We start from the raw sequence: 17,566 nt of genomic DNA, 5'->3' as shown, positions 1-17,566 counted from the left end.
GGGCTCACATTTAAGACAGAAATGAGGAGAAATTTCTTCTCTGAGCGCCATTTTAATGTTTACTCGTCAACAGAGAAGCCAGGTCATTGAACACATCGGAGGCTGCGTCAGGCATATTTACTGGATGGAAATCTTCAGCCGACCCCACAGCGGGTTTTCCCACAGGTGGAAACGACTCAACATCGGCCTCCGGTGGGGCATCCGGCTCCCGCCAGTGCCGTCATCGGAGAGCCCTGGGCGGGGGTCAACTTCAGCCGGACTGCAAGATCCCGCTGGCAGGGGGGGCGGGAGAATTCCGCCCTTCATCCGCGAGGGAATCGAGGGTTATGTGTGGGATTGCGGGGGGAGGGGGGGGGGTGTATTCCCAGGGAATGCTGGCAGGGAAGTGGAGCAGATGCCACAGTAGATCAGCCATGATACTATGGAATAGCAGAGCTGGCTCGAGGGGCCGAAAGGCCTATTCTTATTCCGAATTATTCCGCAAATAATTTCAACAGGGGATTCAGGAGAAGGCAGTTTCCCAGAGAGAACGGATCGAATATGGAACACAAGAGGTAGCTGAGGTGCATTTGGGGCAGCACGGTAGCACAGTGGTTAGCACCGTTCCTTCACAGCTTCAGGGTCCCAGGTTCGATTCCCGGCTTGGGTCACTGTCTGTGCGGAGGCTGCACGTTCTCCCCGTGTGTGCGTGGGTTTCCTCCGGGTGCTCCGGTTTCCTCCCACAGTCCAAGGATGTGCAGGTTAGGTGGATTGGCCATGATAAATTGCCCTAAGTGTCCAAAAATAAAGGTTAGGTGGGGTTACTGGATTATGGGGATTGGGTGGAGGCGTGGGCTTGGGTGGGGTGCTCTTTCCAAGGACCGGTGCAGACTCGCTGGGCCGAATGGCCTCCTTCTGCACTGTAAATTCCATGATTTTCTGATTTAAGGGGAAGTGGTATGAATACATGAAAGGGGAATGAGTAGAATATAGGTGAGCAGAGGCTCATAGGAAGCATCGATGCCTGTCGCTAGCTCAATGTAATTCTCTTTTGTTTCCCAGGTGACATGTAAAGCTGCTATCACATTCTTTCAGTACTGCATTCTGGCCAATTTCTCATGGCTTCTGGTGGAAGGGCTGTACCTCCAAACACTTCTCAGCCTAACATTCGTATCGAACAAAAAGTACTTCTGGTGGTACTGTTTAATTGGTTGGGGTTTGTATTTCCTGTCTTGCTTCCCATGTCAAGAGCTGGGCGAGGGCATGGCGAGGGTGGGGGGGGTGCGGAGAACTGGGGCGGGTGGGGAGGGGGTGGAGGAGAGGGGGATTGTGCGTATCTCATGTACTGTTTTGTCATTTTTGGCGAGGAGTTTTCTGCGGGGTGGGGGGTTGGAGTGGGGGAGGTGGATGAATGATTTTATCGATGAGGGGTATTGTATTTTAATCACAGGGTGGTGGTGATCGGGGGGTCACCGCCTGAACGAGCGATTGAGGCAGAAACCCACGTACATTGAAAGAGTACGTGGGCAGTCGTTCTTTTTTCAATTCTGTCACGGGGTGTGGGCATAGCTGGTTAGACCAGCATTGGGCACCTATCCTTTATCGCCCTTGGGAATGTGCTGGGATGCTGCCTTCCCTAACCGCAGCAGTCCACGTGGTGTAGGTACACCCACTGTGCTGTTAGGCAGGGAGTCCCAGGATTTTGACCCAGCGGCAGTGACGGGACGGCCGATATATTTCCAAGTCAGGATGGTGAGTGACTGGGAGGGGAACCTCCGGGTGGTGGGGTTCCCAGGTATCTGCTGCCCTTGTCCTTCTAGAATCTAGATGGTGGGCGCTGTGGGTTGTGGGAAGGTGGTGCCTCAGGATAAACTCTTGCACTTGCACAATCACTTGAAGTGCTGTAATCTCAAAGGCTATGGACCAGAAGATAGGCAACTGGCTCCGAAGCTGATCAGCCAACCTTGATAGGATGGACCAAATGGGCTCAAATTGCTGTCTATTTTTATGGATCCATGATTAATATGATACTTCATTTCTGGCTCTGTCATTGCTACATCAGGTTCCTTTGCGGATGACTGCACAATGTTCAGCACCATTCGTGACTCCTCAGACACTGAAGCAGTCCACGTCCAAATGCAGCAAGACCTGGACAATATCCAGGTTTGGGCTGACAAGTGGCAAGTTATATTTGCGCCACATAAGTGCCAGGCACTGATCACCTTCAACAAGAGAGGATCTAATCATCGTCTCTTGACATTCAATGGCATTCCCATCATTGAATCCTGCACTACCAACATCCTGGGAGTTACCATTGATCAGAAACTGAACTGGACCAGCCACATTAATAGTGCGGGTACAAAAGCAGGTCAGAGGCTAGGAATCCTACGGTGAGTAACTCATCGCCTGACTCCCCAAATCCTGTCCACCATCTACAAGGCACAAGTCAGGAGTGTGATGGAATACTCTCCACTTGCCTGGATGAGTGCAGCTCCAACAATACTCGAGAATCTCAACACCATCCAGGACAGAGCAGCCCCACTTGATTGGTGCCCATTCCACAAACTTTCAATCCCTCCACCAATGATGCACTGTAGCAGCCGTGTGTACCATCTACAAGATGCACTGCAGTAACTCCCCAAGCCTCCTTAGGCAGGACCCTCCAAAACCACGACCGCTACCATCTAGAAGGCCAAGAGCAGCAGATGCCTGGGAACCCCACCACCTGGAAGATCCCCTAGTAACTCACAATCCTGACTTGGAAATGTATCACTGTTCCATCATTGCCGCTGGGTCAAAATCCTGGAACTCCCTTCCGAACACCTCAGGAACTGCAGCGGTTCAAGAAGGCAGCTCATCACCACCTTCGCAAGGGCAACTAGGCTTGGGCTATAAATACTGGCCTTGCCAGCGAAGCCCACATCCCATAAATGAATGAAAAACAAACAGGGCCTGATGAGGCCCACCCGTCATCAAAAATGATGTGAGCCAGAGCTGACAACCCAACTTTTTAGAAGCGGAACAAGAGAGCATAGAATTTTCTAGATCGCCACAGCCAATAATTACTGACAGAGAACCATTTTCCTGAGGCCAACCCTGGAGGTAAGCAGTCAGGCACACCTGAATCAGGCAGACCTGATGTTCGAGCCAGGGTCTGAAGATTGAATTCGACAGGCCTCCCCGTACCGGCCTCCCCCGAACAGGCGCCGGAATGCGGCGACTAGGGGCTTTTCACAGTAACTTCATTTGAAGCCTACTTGTGACAGTAAGCCATTTTCATTTTTCACAGGGCTGAGAAATTCCTCCAAGTGATTGAGGCTTCCTCCCTTCCTTCCCTCTCTTACCCACCCGCCTCAACTGCCAGCCACCCGCTGTCTCAGGCTCACAAAGGGTGGCGTGGAGAATTAAAATAGGGTCCCTCATGTCAACATTTAAGGAGAGGTGGTTGAAGGAAAATGGAATAAGGCGGTCAAAGAAGGTGGCGAGCGGGCAGGTGCATGCGATTCGGACTCGGCCTAATAATAGTTAGCACACCAACACGGATTGCTTTTCTATTTTTGCAGAACACGTGCTAAATTGTTGTGGTTAAATATTGACGTCGAGAGTGTGGTCACATGGTGGCATTTATATATACACTAGATTTTCAATATGTTAATTAATACCTTGATGTAATTAAGTAACGGTTTTCCAACCAATTTTGCTTTCCATCTATCTTAGGAGCACCCTCCGTAGTACTGGCAATTTGGATCATTTTAAAGCTGAACATTGATAATGAAGGGTAAGAAAATATAACAGTTTTGAAATCTCGGGCCTGATTTTTAAAAATAAATTTAGAATACCCAATTCATTTTTTCCAATTAAGGGGCAATTTAGCGTGGCCAATCCGCCCACCCTGCACATCTTTGGGTTGTGGGGGCGAAACCCACGCAGGCACGGGGAGAATGTGCAAACTCCACACGGACAGTGACCCAGGGCCGGGATCGGACCCGGGTCCTCAGCGCCCTGAGGCAGCAGTGCTGCCCCTAGGGCCAGATTTAAACTCTGTTTAAGTGAAATGGTTTTGGGCCCAGTTAAAATTGGGCCCAGTAGCTTGTGCATCCTTCAGGATTTCAGGCAGCACGGTAGCACAGTGGTTAGCACAGTTGCTTCACAGCTCCAGGGTCCCGGGTTCGATTCTGGGCTTGGGTCACTGTCTGTGCGGAGTCTGCACGTCCTCCCCGTGTCTGCGTGGGTTTCCTCCGGGTGCTCCGGTTTCCTCCCACAGTCCAAAGATGTGCAGGTTAGGTGGATTGGCAGTGCTAAATTGCCCTTAGTGTCCAAAAAGGTTGGGTGGGGTTACTGGATGATGGGGTTAGGGTGGAGGTGTGGGCCTGGGTAGGGTGCTCTTTCCAAGAGCTGGTGCAGACTCGATGGGCCGAATGGCCTCCTTCTGCCCTGTAAATTCTATAGACCCTCGCAGGCTAGATGTAGAAAGGATGATTCCCCTGGCTGGTGAGGGACACAATCGTAGTATAGAGGGCCAGACCATTCCAGACTGAGTCAAGGAGGAACTTCCTCACACAGAGGATGGTCAATCTTTGGCAAGTCAAACACGGAAATCTTCTGCTGATTACCACGTACTGTTCCATCCCCCCCCGCCCCAACACCCTCCTCCCCGCAATCAGCTGATGTATCAGTACTCCTCCATGTTGAACACCACTTGGAGGAAGCACTGAGGGTGCGAGGGCACAAAATATCCTCTGGATGGGGGACTTCAATGTCCACCATCAAGAGTGGCTCGGTAGTACCATCACAGACCGAGCTGGCCCGGTCCGAAAGGCCTTAATCCTAACCCTAGTTGCTAGACTGGGTGTGTGGCAGGTGGTGAGGGAACCAACAAGAGGGTAAAACTTACTTGGCCTCAATCTCACATACTTGCCTGCGCAGAGGCATCTGTCCTTGACATCATCGGTAGGCGTGACCACCGCACAGTCCTTGTGGAGACAAAGTCCCGTCTTCACATTGAGGATACCCTCCATTGTGTTGTGTGGCACTGCCGCCGTGCTAAACGGGATAGACTTCGAACCGCTCTCGCAACTCAAGACTGGGCATCCATGAGGCGCTGTGGGCCATCAGCAGCAGCAGAATTGTACTCGACCACAATCTGCAGCCTCATGGCCCTGCATATCCCCCACTCCACCATTACCACCGAGCCAGGGGATCAACCCTGGGTCAATGAAAAGTGCAGGAGGGCATGCCAGGAGCAACATCCAGCATCTACTTGTGAGCCAAACAGCATAAGCAGCCAGTAATGAAATAAATAAGTAATAGACTGTGCTAAGTGATTCCACAACAAATGCATCAGATCTAAGCTCTGTAGTCCTGCCACATCCAACTGGGAATGGTGGTGGTCAGTTAAACAACTCACTGGAGGAGGAGGCTCCACAGATATCCCATTCCTCAATGATGGAGGTGCCCGGCACATCTGTGTAAATAACAAGGCTGGAGCATTTGCAACAATCTCCAGCCAAAAGTGCCAAGTGGATGATCGATCTTGGTCTTCCCGGGAAGTCCCCAGCATCACAGATGTCAGTCTTCAGCCAATACCATTCATTCCACATGATATCAAGAAATGGCTGAAGGCACTGGAAACGGCAAAGGCTATGGACCGTGACAATATTCTGACAAAAGTATAGAAGACTTGTGCTCCAGAACTTGCCGCACCCCTAGCCAAGCTGTCCCAGTACAGCTACAACACTGGCATCTACCCGGCAATGTGGAAAGTTGTCCAAGCATGTCCTGTACACAAGAAACAGGACAAATCCAACCCAGCCAATTACCGCCCTGTCAGTCTATTCTCCATCATCAATAAGGTGATGGAAAGGGTCATTAACAGTGCAATCAAGCAGCATTTACTCAGCAATAGCCTGCTCACGGACACCCAGAAACTAAACTGGAATAGCCATATAAATACTGTGGCTACCAGAGCAGGTCAAAGGCTAGAAATCCTGCAGCGAGTAACTCGCCCCCTGCCTCCCCAACACCTGTCCACCATCTACAAGGCACAAGTTAGGAGTGTGATGGAATACTCTCCACTTGCCTGGATGAGTGCAGCTCCAACAACACACAAGAACTCGACAACATCCAGGACAAAACAGTTTGTTTGACTTGCATCTCATCTACAAACATTCACTCGCTCCACTACAGACGAACAGTGGCAGCCGTGTGTCCCATCTACATGATGCACTGTAGGAACTCACCAAGGTTCCTTAGGCAGCACCTTCCAAACCCACGGCCACTAACATCTGGAAGGACAAGAGCAGCAGATACCTGGGAACCCCACCACCTGGAGGTTCCCCTCCCAGTCACTCACCACCCTGACTTGGAAATATATCGCCGTTCCTTTATTGTAGCCGAGTGAAAAATCCTGGCACGCCCTCCCTAACAGCACAGTGGGTGTACCTACACCCCAGGGACTACAGCGGCTCAAGAAGGCAGCTCACCACCACCTTCTGAAGGGCCACTATGGATGGGCAATAAATGCTGCCTAACCAGCGAAGCCCGCATCCCGTAAATGAAATTGAAAAAACAACCTGATATTTCCTACCATTACTTTGGGGCAGTACGGTAGCATTGTGGATAGCACAATTGCTTCATAGCTCCAGGGTCCCAAGTTTGATTCCTGGCTTGGGTCACTGTCTGTGCGGAGTCTGTACATCCTCCCCGTGTGTGCGTGGGTTTCCTCCGGGTGCTCCGGGGTCCTCCCACAGTCCAAAGATGTGCAGGTTAGGTGGATTGGCCATGATAAATTGCCCTTAGTGTCCAAAATTGCCCTTAGTGTTGGGTGGGGTTACTGGGTTATGGGGATCGGGTGGAGGTGTTAACCTTGGGTAGGGTGCTCTTTCCAAGAGCCGGTGCAGTCTCGATGGGCCGAATGGCTTCCTTCTGCACTGTAAATTCTATGTCTATGTCTACTTGAACTTCTTTGATTTGTTTCTAGATGTTGGGATGCTAATGAGAATGAATACATCTGGTGGATTATAAGAGGTGCTATACTGCTCACAGTCTTAGTAAGTAAAAACGATTAATATTTTGATCTAATGAATGGAATCAAATCAAATTAGAATATTAAGAAGTGGGTTTTGGCAAAGGTTCGGGACGTGCAGCCGCGTCGGCTGATTATGGGGGGGACTTTAATACAATGTTGGATCCGAGACTTGACCATTCGTGTCCAAGGTCATTGAAGGTGTCAGCGATGGTGAATGAGTTAGAGTGGTTTATAGAGGGGATGGATGGGGTGCCCCCCACACTTCCACCCTATCCCTGTAACCCAGTAACCCCACCTAACCATTTTGGACACTAAGTGGTAATTTACCATGGCCAATCCACCTAACCTGCACATCTTTGGACTGTAATAGACAAGACGTTGTTAGCGGTGGTGGTTGGGTCAGAGTATTCTGCTAATCTGGTGTCCAATCACGCGCTGCACTGGATGGACGTGGGGGGGGGGGGGGGGGGGTCTCAGTGGCCGCGGATAAGGAGATACGCGAAAAGCTAGGGGTGGCGATCCAGGATTATGTGGAGCGTAACAGGATGGGTAAGGTCTCCACCTCCATGTTGTGGGAGGCATTGAAGGTGGTGATTAGAGGGGCGTTTATTTCGATTTGGACGCACATGGAGAGGGTGGCGAGGTTAGAGTGGCAGAGGTTGGTGGGGGCCATCCAGGTGGTGGACCGGATGTACATAAGAACATAATAACATAAGAACTAGGAGCAGGAGTAGGCCATCTGGCCCCTCGAGCCTGCTCCACCATTCAATGAGATCATGGCTGATCTTTTGTGGACTCAGCTCCACTTTCCGGCCCGAACACCATAACCCTTAATCCCTTTATTCTTCAAAAAACTATCTTTATCTTAAAAACATTTAATGAAGGAGCCTCAACTGCTTCATGGGGCAAGGAATTCCATAGATTCACAAACCTTTGGGTGAAGAAGTTCCTCCTAAACTCAGTCCTAAATCTACTTCCCCTTATTTTGAGGCTATGCCCCCTAGTTCTGCTTTCACCCACCAGTGGAAACAACCTGCCCGCATCTATCCTATCTATTCCCTTCATAATTTTATGTGTTTCTATAAGATCCCCCCCCTCATCCTTCTAACTTCCAACGAGTACAGTCCCAGTCTATCCGACCTCTTCTCGTAATCCAACCCCTTCAACTCTGGGATTAACCTAGTGAATCTCCTCTGCACACCCTCCAGCGCCAGTACGTCCTTTCTCAGGTAAGGAGACCAAAACTGAACACAATACTCCAGGTGTGGCCTCACTAACACCTTATACAATTACAGCATAACCTCCCTAGTCTTAAACTCCATCCCTCTAGCAATGAAGGACAACATTCCATTTGCCTTCTTAATCACCTGTTGCACCTGTAAACCAACTTTTTGCGACTCATGCACTAGCACACCCAGGTCTCTCTGCACAGCAGCATTTTTAAATATTTTATCATTTAAATAATAATCCCTTTTTGCTGTTATTCCTATCAAAATGGATAACCTCACATTTGTCAACATTGTATTCCATCTGCCAGACCCTAGCCCATTCACTTAACCTATCCAAATCCCTCTGCAGACTTCCGGTATCCTCTGCACTTTTTGCTTTACCACTTATCTTAGTGTCGTCTGCAAACTTGGACACATTGCCCTTGGTCCCCAACTCGAAATCATCTGTGTAAATTGTGAACAATTGTACTCGCCGTGACTGCAGGAGGCGCTGTTAAAGGAGAGGCAGTGGCTCCAAATGGAGTTTGGGCTTAGGCCTGCAGGGAAGGCGGTGGGGCAATTGCGCAGGGCCAGGGACTGATCTACCAGGAAGAGGAAAAAGCCAGCAGGATGCCGGCACATCAGTTGAGGGATAGTGGGGGTGCGGTGCTTACGGAGTCGGGGGAGGTTAATGGGGTATTTGAAGCTTTTTATCGGAAGCTGGACAGCTCGGATTCTCCAGTGGGGGATGAGGGTATGAGACGGTTATTGGACGCGCTGCAATTGCCGATGGTGGAGGAGGAGAAGGTGCAGGGGTGGGGGTGTGCCGGTTTGGCTGAGGGAGGCAATGGAGTGTGTGGGGACTATCCAATCGGGGAAGGCCCCAGACGGGTTCCCGGCAAGAGTTTTATAAAAGGTTTGGTTCAGAACTGGGGCAAGGCACTGGCGACGCGTCCAGAGGATTGTGTGCCGGGGGGATATTGGAGACGCACGGCAAGGATGTCTTCACCCTCCGCCACACCCCTCCCAGCCCAGCCTCCAAAACCCCCGCTCGCTCCTCCTCCCACCTGCGCCTTACTTCCTCCACGAAGCTCTCCCCACTATCCTTCAACACCTTCAGAGTCTAGAAATCTATCTACTTCCTTCACAAATAAACTCCGTGATTTGGGCTCCACGGCCTCCTGTGGTGGGGAAATCCACAGCTTCACCAACCTCTCCGGATGAAGAAGTTTCTCCTCAACTCAGTCCTACATGACCCGCCCCATATCCTGAGACTGTGACACTTTGTTCTAGACAGCAGCACCCCCACCCCCCCCAAGCCAGGGGAAACCACATCTGTGCATCCAATCTGTCCCGTCAGAATTTTAGACATTTCAATTAGATCCGTCTCATTCCTCAATCTACATCACAGAGGATCTCCGGTCGTTGCGGTTCAATTTTCCCGCCGGCGTGGGGTGGTTTAAATGGAAAATCCCATTGGCAATCAATCAACAGGGGGGTAGCACCCCGCCGCCGCCGAGCGGCGGAGAGACACGCGGCTGGCGGAGCGGAGAATCCCGCCCAGAGTTGTAATAAAGAGCGGTCGGTGTTTATTTCGAAAAGGATGGCCAAGTTCAGCCAACGTGACTGAATCCTTTGAAGAAGCACTGCCAAGAGCAGACTGGGGTAACAATGTGGGTGCTTCATCAAGAGATTTTCCAGCGGCCTCAGGGTGGAATTACCTGAAGCAAGATTGCTATTCTAAATGTTATGGCCCAGGGTTTAGAGAAGCCCAAAGTGTATCATGGAGTTCACCTGACCCACAACTTTTACTAGATTGTGGTATGGGGAGCACACGGCCCACTCTACAGGTGTGGTACAGCAGAAATGGAAAAGTATTTTTTAAAGCAAAACAATGTTTATTCTATGAACTCAAATTAACCTTTTTAAAACATACAGTGAACATCTTGGCAACCATTAATTAAAATACAACCCCCAAAGAATACATTAAGTAATCCTTAATAACTTCCCAAACAACATCCAGAAGACAAAAGAAACACCTTTTAACAGAAGCACATCAGGTTTACATCCACTACTGAGAACATTTATAATTCTGATTTCACCAAATGATCAAGAAATAGTCTCTTCGTGACAGAGAAATCAACAGTACACCTGCTCTGTCTGGCTTCAGCTCTGATGCACGATCAATTTCACAAAGACTTGAGTTGGGTACAACTGAGGCTTTATTGCTCTAAGATGTGTGGCCTCCCACAGCAGCTGGCGAAATGGCTGCAGCATGGAGGACACACATATTTATACTCTGCCTACTGGGCGTAGCCAGCAGGCAGGGACTACCAACGTACCTGTAGTACAGGTCCTACCTACATCACCTAATAGAGGTGCAACAGTGGTTTACCACAAGCTCCAACACAGAAAATGAAACTAAAACACACCCTGCAGCAAAACAGCCTAAAACAAACGTAAAAAGCTGACAGACAGCTCAGCTCCACCCACACTGACATCACTGATAAACACCCATTTCTTAAAGGTACATTTCTTAAACACCCATTTCTTAAAGGTACCCTCACATGACATAAATCAAATTTTGATGGTAAAATGTTCCCACTGTGGACAAAAACATAAAATTTAACAAATCTGTAAATGTTTGATAATGACGGGTGCGAATAACCAGGTTGTTCTAATACTTTAAAGTATTTTTCATTCATTCGCACAGGTCAACTTCCTGATATTCCTGAACATCATCCGTATCCTGATGCAGAAGCTGAGATCACCAGATATTGGAGGAAACTCCTCCACTCAGTTCTCGTAAGTACCATCTACAAGGGCAGCACAGTGGCGCAGTGGGTTAGCCCTGTTGCCTCACGGCGCTGAGGTCCCAGGTTCAATCCCGGCTCTGGGTCACTGTCGGTGTGGAGTTTGCCCATTCTCCCTGCGTTTGCGTGGGTTTTGCCCCCACAACCCAAAGCTGTGCAGGGTGGGTGGATTGAACATGCTACATTGCCCCTTCATTGGAAAAAATGAATTGGGTACTCTAAATTTTAAAAAAAAGTTCCATTTACAACAGGACGGTAGATCCACATTGGCTATGAGCTATTCAGGGGCTGGTTTAGCTCACTGGGCTAAATCGCTGGCTTTTAAAGCAGACCAAGGCAGGCCAGCAGCACGGTTCAATTCCCGTAACAGCCTCCCTGAACAGGTGCTGGAATGTGGCGACTAGGGGCTTTTCACAGTAACTTCATTGAAGCCGACTTGTGACAATAAGCGATTTTCATTTCATTTTTTCATTTCAGTTGGGCTAACAAAGTGGAGAACGTGACATACGTAGATTTTCATTCATCCAAAATGTTTGTACAGTTTCCTACGTAAACGTATCAGATCGTTGCAAAACCATTGCTCCTTCTGGTAAAATACAGCATTCTATTGAGGCCAAAGCATTGTATGTTTTCAAGAAGCAATTAGATGTAGCCTTTGGGACGAAGGGAATCAAAGGATATGGGGGGGGGGGGGGGCGGGGAAGGTAGAATCAGGCTATTGAGTTGGAAGATCAGCCATGATTATAACAAATGGGCAGCGCGGTAGCACAACTGGATAGCTTTACAGCGCCAGGGCCCCAGGTTCGATTCCCCGCTGGGTCACTGTCTGTGCGGAGTCTGCACGTTCTCCCTGTGTCTGCCTGGGTTTCCTCCCACAGTCCAAAGTCGTGCAGGTCAGGTGGATTGGCCATGCTAAATTGCCCTTAGTGACCGAAAGGGTTGGGAGGGGTTATTGGGTTGCGGAGATAGGGTAGAAGTGGGTCAGCGCAGACTCGATGGGCCAAATGGCCTCCTCCTGCTCCTATTTTCTATGTTTCTGTGAATTGCATTAGAAAAAATTGCTAATTAAAATATTGGGGTGCAAAGGATAGATTGAAGCGTGTGCCAGCTTGGCTGAGTTAGTATGACTCTTGTTTCTGACACAGACCCTTCTGGGTTATCCCCCTACCAGATATTAACAGGGTAAGTCAGGGTAGCAAAAGAAAAACTACTTCCACTGGTTGGAGATTCTAAAGCTAGGGGCATCGTCTAAAATTAGGGCCAGACCGTTCAGGAGAGATACGAGGAAGAACGTCTTCACTCAAAGGGTGGTAGAGGTTTGGAACTCGCTCCCACAAACAGCAGTTGAAGCTGGAACAGTTTATCACGGGCCAGGGTTTAGAGAACCCCAAAGTGTATCATGGAGTTCACCTGACCCACAACTTTGAATAGATTTTGGTTATGGGGAGCACAGGGGCCCACTCTACAGGTGTGATGCAGCAGAGATCTAAAGTATTTCTAAAACAAAATAATGTTTATTATATGAATCCAGTTAACATTTTATAAACCCACAGTAAACATCTTAGCAACTATCAACTCAAATACTTCCCCCCAAAGAATACAGTACTCTATAAGTAACCCTTAATCTTTCCTAGCAACATCCATAAGACAAATACCCTCTTTAACAAAGACAGAAGATTTAAATTCTCGACTGACAGCAGTTATCACTTTTAAATTAGCAAGTGATCCGAAGATATTCTTTTCATGCAGAGAGAGATCAAAATTGCACCTTGTTTGGCCGGATGCAGCTCCAACTCTGAAAACGAAACTAAACACACCCTGTAGCTGCCAGCTCAAAAACGAAAGTAAAAGCAGACCGACAGCCCAGCTCCACCCACACACTGACATCACTGCAGCTATTTGATAAACACCCATTTCTTAAAGGTACATCCACTACAGCTATTTGATAAACACCAATTTCTTAAAGGTACTCTCACATGACAAGTTGTTCAGTTTAAATTTGAGATAGATAATTTTTTGTTGAGCAAAAGTATTGATGGATATGGGCCAAAGGCAGGTATATGGTGTTAGGCCACAGATCAGCCATTAAATGGCAGAACAGGCTCGAGGGGCTGAATGGCCGACTCCTGTTCCTATGTTTCTGTCATAATCTGGAACTGATATCTCAGGGATTAATATTGATTAAGGAGAACATTATAGGGCTGGGGGGAGAGAGAGAGTATCTCAGAGTATCAAGGTCAGAACCTATTTAGCTGGAGCCAAGAAACAATAAGATACCATTGCATTGCTGGGTCTACTGTAACGCCCATTAACTAGTGGGAAAGATGTAGAGGAACATACTTAGAAGGGAATTACAGAGGCCAGGATTCTCCAATCGCATTCTCCCCGCCACCACTGCCAGCGGAATTGGAGAATTTGGCGCTCAGCCGAAACTCCATTCATTTCAGTAAGACCGGAAAATCCCAGCCGCGGGGGAAGTGGGAGAATTCCGGCCTCCAGAGAGTTGCAAGAATTCTAGGGTAGTTAAGATGGGAGACTTTAATTATCTGAATGTGTACTGGGATAGGAATGTGTAAACGGCAGAGGGAGGGAACCTTCCTGAAGTGCGTTCCGGAGAATCTTCCGGACCAATATATTTCCCAGTCCACTGAGGAAGGATACACTGCTGGACCTGGGGTGGGATTCTCCACGAACAGGTGGGACGGGCCACTCTGGTGCCGAGGAGTGTTTGGCGCCGCGGCCTCCGCCGGCCGACGTGAGTTGGCGCATGCGCGGGAGCGCCAGCGTGTGCTGGCATCACCCAGCGCATGCGCAGGGGGGTTCTTCTCCACACCGGCCATGGCAGAGGTTGACAGCGGCCCGGTGCGGAGGGAAAGAGTGCCCCCATGGCACAGGCCCGCCCGCGGATCGGTGGGCCCTGATCGCGGGCCAGGCCACCATGGGGCATCCCCCGGGGCCAGAGCACCCAGCCCCCCCCCCCCCCCGAGGACTCTGCAGGCTGCCCGTGGGGCCAGGTCCCGCCAGTAAGGACCGGTTGTGATTTACGCCGGCGGGACCCACCAAAAACGGGCGGCCACTCAGCCCATCGCGGGCCGGAGAATCGTCGGGGGGGGGGGGGGGGCACTGCCAGCAGCCGCCGACCGGCGCGCCGCGATTCACGCCCCCTCCAAAACTCCCGCACCGGAGAATTCGGCAGGCGGCAGGGGCGGGATTTACGCCGGCCGCCGGCGATTCTCCGGCGGGGGGTCGGAGAATCCCGCCCCTGATTCTTGGAAAGCAGGTGAATCATGTGGATCAAGTGTCAGCCGGGGAACATTTAGGGGGCAATATTCATTGTATCAGAAGGTTTTGGTTGGCTATAGGAAAGGACGAACCGGGTATATTGGAATCAAAGGTTGGCAGGTAAAACTATGCCTTTAACGAGAAGACAGTTTGTGTAGGGTCACGGTACATTTCCACAAGTAAGGAAGGTAAACAAATCCAGAGCTTCATTGAAGGTGGGAATAAGATGAAGCATAGAAACTAGGTGCAGGAGTAGGCCATTCAGCCCTTCGAGCCTGCTGCACAGGACTTGAGCCTGTAATCTTCTGATGACATCACAATCCACACAAAGTCAAGCCTTATGCCATGCGACCACCACAATTAGTCCATATCGCCGTCACACAGCAGATAAAGAGTGCAATTAACAGATATCAAGTAGATAGGACTAAGCTACATATAGAAAGTTAAGAGGGGAAGTGATGCTCGATCAATAACTCCAGAAGTGAGATTGGAGACAATTGAAAGCTTGATTACACTAGATGTTTCCCCCAGCAGCGCAGGTACAGAAGGCAGCTGCTGGGGCGACACGGGCTCTTATACCCCGCCTTGCTGGGCGGAGCCAGCAGACAGGCTTAACCAATAAAAACAGAGTACTTCTATACCAATGGTCTTCCGGCATTACAGAGTACCGTAATACCTCTAATATTGACTACCACAGGAAGTAAAAAATAAATAAAATGGGCAAAGAGAGAGTATGTGAAGTGTTATCTATTTGTTGTTGCCGCAAAGAGAAATGAGGGGAAGAGATAGGGTGGACAGTATAAAATTGTTTCCCTTGGTGGAGAATTCTAGAACCAGGGGACATCGATTCAAGATAAGAGGCAGAAGGTGTAGAGGGGACATGACAACAAAGAACAATACAGCACAGGACAGGCCCTTCGGCCCTCCAAGCCTGTACCGGTCATGATACCAGCCTTGGCCAAAACCCTCAGCATCTCCTTGTGCCGTATCCCTCTATACCCATCCTGTCCATGTGTTTGTCCATATGCCTTTTGAACGCCGTTAATATACCTGCTTCCACAACCTCTCCGGCAACGCGTTCCAGGCACTCACCACCCTTGGTGTAAAAAACCTGCCTCGCACATCTCCTCTAAACTTTGCTCCATGAACGCGCCGCAAGCCGTTGGGGCGGCCTCAGAACGTCACCTGAAGGCCCTCCCCCGATGCTCTGACCCCCCCAATGGGCTGACTTCCCAATGGCGTGCTTCACTTGTGGTCTGAGGTTTCGGCAACCTCGGGTGGCGGCTGCGGACTGTGTCCAGCGCCTCCACAGTCGGGGAGGGGGGCATTGCACTGGCCGGGGAGGCTTCGTCGGGGGCTGGGGGGGGGGGGGGGGGGGAACTGGTGTGGGTGGTCCGGGGGGTGGCGAGGGAGTTACAGGGGGCATTAGCTGGCAGGCCGGGTCCGCGCACGGCCGGTGCCACGTTGTCCGGCGCGATCGCTGCAGGTCGTTGCCTTGCGCATGCGGTTCCACGGGCCCGCCAATTCTCCGGCTGTTTCTGTTGGGAACTCCAGGGGTTTTACGTGGCGCCACTGCTAGCTCCCCCCCCCCACCGGGCGGAGCAATACTGCGGGGGCGGCACCAACTTTTTCATCGTAAAACTGGACACTTCCTCCGGGCATAGCCTCAGAATTGGAGAATCCAGGCCTAAGTGGGGATATCGTGGAGTTTCACGACAGCAAATCTCGCACCGATCTGGCCTGATTCAGCGACCGCGGAGGGGCTAGCACAGCGCCACGTGGAGCACAATCGATTCCAAGTGGGGGGGAGGGGTGCCTGGGGGGACACCTATGCGACCGTGGCTCTAAGTTTACAGTGGTGTTAGCGGTGTGCGCAGCTGCATGACTGCCTTGCACTGCAGCATTGGTGTTCCCTGCCTGTCCACCCCGACCCCACAGCCCACCTCCTGCCCACCCCCCACTACTCGCTCTGGCAGAAGCCCCCCGGCCAGCGGCACAACTGTCAGCAAACTATGGCCATATTGGACACCTTCTGTACCTCTCTCTCCCTCAGCAGCCATGACGCTGGTTTCACGATATTTAAAAGCACAAGTGAACCGCGGCATCGGGAACTCGGCCCATCGGAGGCGGAGAATCGCAGAGACCCCGGAGAATATCGGGTCGGGCCCGCTAATGACATGCAAACCGTGTTTACTGTATGTGTGTTCCAGACAGCATTGACACCGCTGTCGAGGTGATGGTGAATTGCGATTTGGCGTCAATAAATTGCCGCCTGCTGCGACTTTAGCATCGGAACCTATTTTTTGCCCAATCACGTTCCGCTATTTCGGCGTCACCCAACGGAGAATCCCACGTATAGTCTCCCAAGCAGAGAAACGCACCAAATGTTCCTCATTATCTGCTCCCTGGGGAATCGCCAGAGATCATAACAAAAAACCATTGGGCCTCTCTTTGTAAACATGTGTAGGTTGGAAATAAGAATGATCTCACTTTGACAACATCTTAATTGCACCTTCTTCAGCCACACTGTCTGGTTGTCTTTCAAACCAGGATTTAAAGAAAATGGTACTGCAGCAGATGCATGAACAATATATAATATTTCCTACACTCATCACAACATGCAGAAGAATTTAGAACAGAGCGAGCTGGAGATGTACAAAATATGCTCAGGGTTTGGGCTTCATCTCTGAACTGGGAGAAAGACGAAAGGCAACTCGTATTATAGAACGTACGTAAAGGAAAGAGAAGGGAGCGGAATATGAAGTTTGAGGGAAAAATGTGGAAAGGGACAAGATTCCTTGATGATAGACACATATGTTACCAAATTGGATAGACCATTTAGCCCGACCAGTTTAATCTCCGATTAGCTCTGGCAGCACGGTAGCATTGTGGATAGCACGAATTGCTTCACAGCTCCAGGGTCCCAGGTTCGATTCCGGCTTGGGTCACTGTCTGTGCGGAGTCTGCACATCCTCCCCGTGTGTGCGTGGGTTTCCTCCGGGTGTTCCAGTTTCCTCCCACAGTCCAAAGATGTGCAGGTTAGGCAGATTGGCCATGATAAATTGCCCTTAGTAACCACAATTGCCCTTAATGTTGGGTGGGGTCACTGGGTTATGGGGATAGGGTGGAGGTGTTGACCTTGGGTAGGGTGCTCTTTCCAAGAGCCGGTGCAGACTCGATGGGCCGAATGGCCTCCTTCTGCACTGTAAAATTCTATGAATCCTCACAGTTACTACCTCAACCTGGAAGTGAATTCC

General features: G+C 50.3%; 1 protein-coding gene across 1 annotated transcript in view; it reads left to right on the top strand.

Annotated features, from left to right (window-relative positions):
* The window catches only part of LOC140424737 (vasoactive intestinal polypeptide receptor-like), a 113,247-nt gene that overhangs the window by 55,977 nt on the left and 39,704 nt on the right, over positions 1 to 17,566 (top strand). The window contains exons 7-10 of the mRNA XM_072508085.1: positions 1,042 to 1,195; positions 3,697 to 3,757; positions 6,959 to 7,028; positions 10,928 to 11,019. Of these exons, the coding sequence (XP_072364186.1) occupies positions 1,042 to 1,195; positions 3,697 to 3,757; positions 6,959 to 7,028; positions 10,928 to 11,019 (377 nt within the window). The remainder of the gene's footprint in view (positions 1 to 1,041; positions 1,196 to 3,696; positions 3,758 to 6,958; positions 7,029 to 10,927; positions 11,020 to 17,566) is intronic.

The sequence above is a fragment of the Scyliorhinus torazame genome, chromosome 6 (genome assembly GCF_047496885.1).
Source record: "Scyliorhinus torazame isolate Kashiwa2021f chromosome 6, sScyTor2.1, whole genome shotgun sequence".
In the NCBI taxonomy this organism is placed as follows: domain Eukaryota; kingdom Metazoa; phylum Chordata; class Chondrichthyes; order Carcharhiniformes; family Scyliorhinidae; genus Scyliorhinus; species Scyliorhinus torazame.
Note: the sequence above shows the minus strand (reverse complement) of the source record. Positions and strands in the feature narration are given on the sequence as shown.